The following is a 4466-nucleotide window of genomic DNA, read 5'->3' as shown; positions in this document are numbered from 1 at the left end:
GAATAAAAGTTGTGGGTTATATATATATATATATATATATAACGAGTTACCTCGCGAGCTACTCGAACAACAAATATAAAGCTCGGTCAAACCGTGTTTGAGTCGAGCTTTGACCGAGCTACTCACGAGTAGCTTGACTCATTTACACCCCTAGTCTGGGCTAACGACGTTGAGGCACGTGTTAGTTGTTTCACTGCTTTATGACGTTTGTCTCTTCTATTGCAGCGGGCGACACATCTGACTGTTGAATGTGGGATGACAATTCAGCGCTCATCCGATGACTCTGAGGTCTGCTGCACTGATTTTTCTTGATCTCGGCTGCAACAGATTGGAACTTGTTTGAAATCGATTTTTTTCAATCCTTTTGACTCCATTTTTAACCTACAAGATATTTTTAATGAAGATGAAATTTATTTTGTTTATTTTTTATATTTTTTTATATATTTTTTTTTATATTTTTAGGGTTTAATAAATAATTTATTTGGAATAAAATGAATACAACATTTATCTTAAATTATTTATTTTAATTTCTTTTAACTTTTTAAAATTTATTTGAGATAAAATGAATAAAATATTTATCTCAAATTATTTTATTTATTTTTCTTGATCATTATCTTAATTAATTGAAGTTTAATTATTATAATAATTAATTTTATTAATTATTTAATTTTTTTATTTTAATTTTAATTATTTTGATTTTATTTATTTAAAATAACTATTTTAAAATTTATAAATGGAATAACTATATTAATAATAATAAAAAAATCAGTGCTTACACTTCTTATTAATATATAAATGATAATTGCAAATTAGTTAAATCATAAGGTTGAGACACCTTGAAAGCAATATGCATCATGTCATTTTCACTATGGCTATCACATGCCACCAAATGCCAAATTATCCCACAAAACCCAATGCGATATATAAGAAACTTTATTTTCTTTTACTATATATATGATCATAATTTCTATTACATTCCTTCTCCAACTCTTCAAACATACTTTTTTTTTTCTAGTTCTCTTTGTACTTCTCAAAAGTGCACAAGATCTTTCAAAGAGAAAGAAAGAAGGATGGATGGATCATTCGATGAGGAATGCGATTATCTCTTTAAGACAGTACTAATAGGTGATTCTGCTGTGGGGAAATCGAATCTTCTTTCAAGATTTGCGAAAGATGAATTCCACTTGGACTCGAAGCCAACTATCGGTGTTGAATTTGCATACAGAACTGTGAAGATTTCAGATAAACTCATCAAAGTCCAGATATGGGATACTGCTGGTCAAGAAAGGTAATTAATAATTTCATTTTTTGCAAGTTAATGGTTTGCCAAATAGTAGACCCTTTGTGGAAGTAAATCATATATCAAGAAATGGGTTAATAAGCAAATCTTACATTAATTGAAGAATTATGTGGTTTTAATCTTAAATGTTTTCATATGAGAAGAAGGAAAGGTGCAATAACCTCACAAGGGAATCAAAATATCTTGTTTTATTGTGTTTTAATAAAAAAAATTAAATGCATTATCACATAATTAAGAAATTGTTGAAAATGACCATGAGGTCCAATGACAATGACAGCTTAGTTATCTTATCACAATCCTTTACCTTATCTATCCAACTCTAATATTATATAAACTGTAATTTAAGGTATTATAATGAAGAGAAAGATAATAACACATTACCAATATATAGTTTTTAGTTTGAAATTTATTATCCCAATAAAGAAAGATCAAATAAGTTGTTCAACTTGTGAAATTATCTCTTATAATCCTTCAATTTATATATATTGATCCTTTAGAATTGTTTTTTTCTTATCGATTAGTTAAAAATTATAGGTCATTCGATTGTTAGAATGTGTCGTTATAAGAGCACGAGTCAATTTCGACTCCTACATGTGGCTTTTCACCATTTAAAAAAATATAGTGTGACTGGATCATGATCTTATATTTCTTATAAACATTTTTTTTTTTCAATTTGATATTACAAAATTTAAGTGAATTTTAAGAGAAGTCAAAATTTGAGATTCCAACCAATTAGCTGGTAGGTACTTTATTGTGAATAACACATCAAACCCATTGTTTTATTGACTGTTTTGCTCAATAAATAAAAAAAGTCTTAGAAAGTAAGGTCAAATAGAACATTCAAATGCCTTAAAAAAAGGCTCAACCATTGATTCAAAAGATGTTCAAATAAGTCACTTTGATAAAAATAACTAATATAACAATATTATTCCAAAAGTATAATATTCTTTAGATATAAACATAACTTTTCCTAGCCCCTTAATTTAAGGAATGGGTTTTGAATAAAGTAATAATTATTTTATTGAGGAGTCTGTGTGAACCCATTCAAAATTAAATATAACATTTATCCTTTATTATTAGGCATACTAGCGTGGATTTTAGTATTGGATTATTTAGATTAAATTAAATTATTGATAGTATAATTTTATCTAAATAAATAGTCACATTATAAATGATTGTAGCGTAAATTATCTTTTTTTCCCTTTTCTAAATTGGAAAAACATAATATTTTGTATATTAATTGATTGAAGAAGAATTTATTTTTAAAAGGTAAATCATTTTATTAGAAAAAACAAATTTATTTGATAGTACAAGTGTCAAATTGTGAGACGAAAGAATTCAAGTTAGGAAAACATCTTAAGTTGAAACAAAGACATGTCTATAAAACCATACTAGAATTTTAAATTTTAAAAAAAATCATATATATATTGATGTTTTTTCTACAAAGTACACTTTTCATTGAGCTGTTGATTTATAATTTAAAATCTAAACTTATCTTTTTAAGTATTGTGTCCCATAAAAGAAAAAGGTATTTAGTTAGGCAAAATGATGTGGTGTCTTTAAGTAATGCTTCCCAACAATCCGACAAAAGGATTGAGCCATTTTCAACAAAACTTGATAACTATTTCAACTTTAATCCCTTGCTGTCTCGAGGTGGTCAAAAGTGCATGAAATTATCCCACATTCCTTATTTTATTTAAATATTACTCAATTACACGATTTTTACTAATTTTTTTCTTATAGGTTTCGGGCCATAACAAGTTCGTACTACCGGGGTGCATTGGGAGCTTTACTGGTATACGACATCACAAGAAGATCGACATTTGAGAACTTAACAAAATGGCTACGCGAAATCAGGGGTTTTAGCAACACGGACATGGTGGTTGTTCTTCTTGGGAATAAATCTGATTTAGTGCATTTGAGAGAAGTGGAGATCGAAGAGGGGCAGAGTTTAGCAAAGCTAGAGAATTTGTGCTTCATGGAGACATCTGCACGAGAAAATTTGAATGTAGAAAGTGCATTTCTTCAAATGGTTACGAGAATTCACGAGGTGAGTAGCCAAAAAATATTGGAAGCTAAAGTTGCTAACGGTTTGGAATCCAAACAAATTGGGGAGGGGAAACAGATAATCAAGATTGATGTTGATAGTGAAGTGTCGGCCACAAAACAAATTAGTTGTTGTATACAATATTAAAGGTATGGAAATTGCTCATAGGGTACCTTTTTGAAAGGGCAAATTCCTAAAGAAGTGGTATACTCTTTTTTTATTATCTTTACATTTACTCAAGTTGCTTTAGGTTGAATTTACCTCTTTATGTTTGTATTGCAATATTTCGCTAAGGAATTCAATTATCAACTTGCTTAGCAAACTAAAAACATTTTGCAGTTTTTTATTTTATGAAACTATCACGACTCTACGGGTGTGATCTTGTTTCAATTTAAGACGGTGTGAATTGAACATGTCTCTTAACGAATACTCTTGTCACTTTAATTATCCTAAACATTTAAAAAAAAAAAATCTTTATGTCTTTAATTTAATTTAATTTGATGACTATAATTCCATGTTAATTTAAATAAAAAAACTAAATAGATGGGAAAGTTCTAATAAAAAAGATGGGGAAACATTCTGTTTTATAGCTCTCTTATGTTTTAATCTTCTGGATTGTTGGTAATTTAAGGTCAGATGCTAGCTATTTGATCTTAAATAGATGTGATGTTTATTATTTTTGTCTTCTGTTTCTCTTTATTGGGTGTAATAATTCTTTTATTTTCTTCTTCTCTTTTTTTTGAATAATTTATAACAACTCATATTATAACTTTAACGATTTTCAATATTTTATGCAATTTGCGAAAAAAAATATGAATTCCAAATTGCAAAAACGATGAATTAGTGAAATTTCTGTCACCTTTAATTATTGATTTAATTTTTTTTCTTCAAAAACATTGATTATAAAAATAATATAAATAATGTTACAATGTATATTTTGAACTATTCCGAAATGGCTTAATTTGAAAACGCCTAAACTCAGCTTAGACGCACATCCAAAACTAGAACTAATTAAAAGTGCATTGATCTCTATGTTTACTTTAATGATATCTTTATTTTTTTTATTACTAAGTGATAGTGAAAATTGAAAGAATTGTGTGTAATTTTTTTAAAGTTACT

The 4466-nt window shown here is 27.7% G+C and overlaps 1 protein-coding gene across 1 annotated transcript; it reads left to right on the top strand.

Annotated features, from left to right (window-relative positions):
* The first annotated feature begins 1008 nt into the window (after window positions 1–1008).
* On the top strand, window positions 1009–3635 carry LOC124942485 (ras-related protein RABA6b-like). The gene is made up of 2 exons (XM_047483003.1): window positions 1009–1288; window positions 3044–3635. The coding sequence occupies exons 1-2, from the start codon at window positions 1071–1073 to the stop codon at window positions 3492–3494; spliced, it is 669 nt and encodes a 222-aa protein (XP_047338959.1). The 5' UTR covers window positions 1009–1070; the 3' UTR covers window positions 3495–3635.
* Window positions 3636–4466: the final 831 nt, after the last annotated feature.

This window comes from Impatiens glandulifera, chromosome 6 (assembly GCF_907164915.1).
Source record: "Impatiens glandulifera chromosome 6, dImpGla2.1, whole genome shotgun sequence".
Taxonomy (NCBI): domain Eukaryota; kingdom Viridiplantae; phylum Streptophyta; class Magnoliopsida; order Ericales; family Balsaminaceae; genus Impatiens; species Impatiens glandulifera.
This window is presented reverse-complemented; position numbering and strand designations above follow the sequence as displayed.

Bases quoted from the DNA above. Each gene is read 5' to 3' on its own strand.
- LOC124942485 (XM_047483003.1), top strand. From the start codon at position 1,071: ATGGATGGATCATTCGATGAGGAATGCGATTATCTCTTTAAGACAGTA. The intron at 1,289-3,043 runs GTAATTAATAAT...TTTTTCTTATAG, and splicing joins GATACTGCTGGTCAAGAAAG to GTTTCGGGCCATAACAAGTT.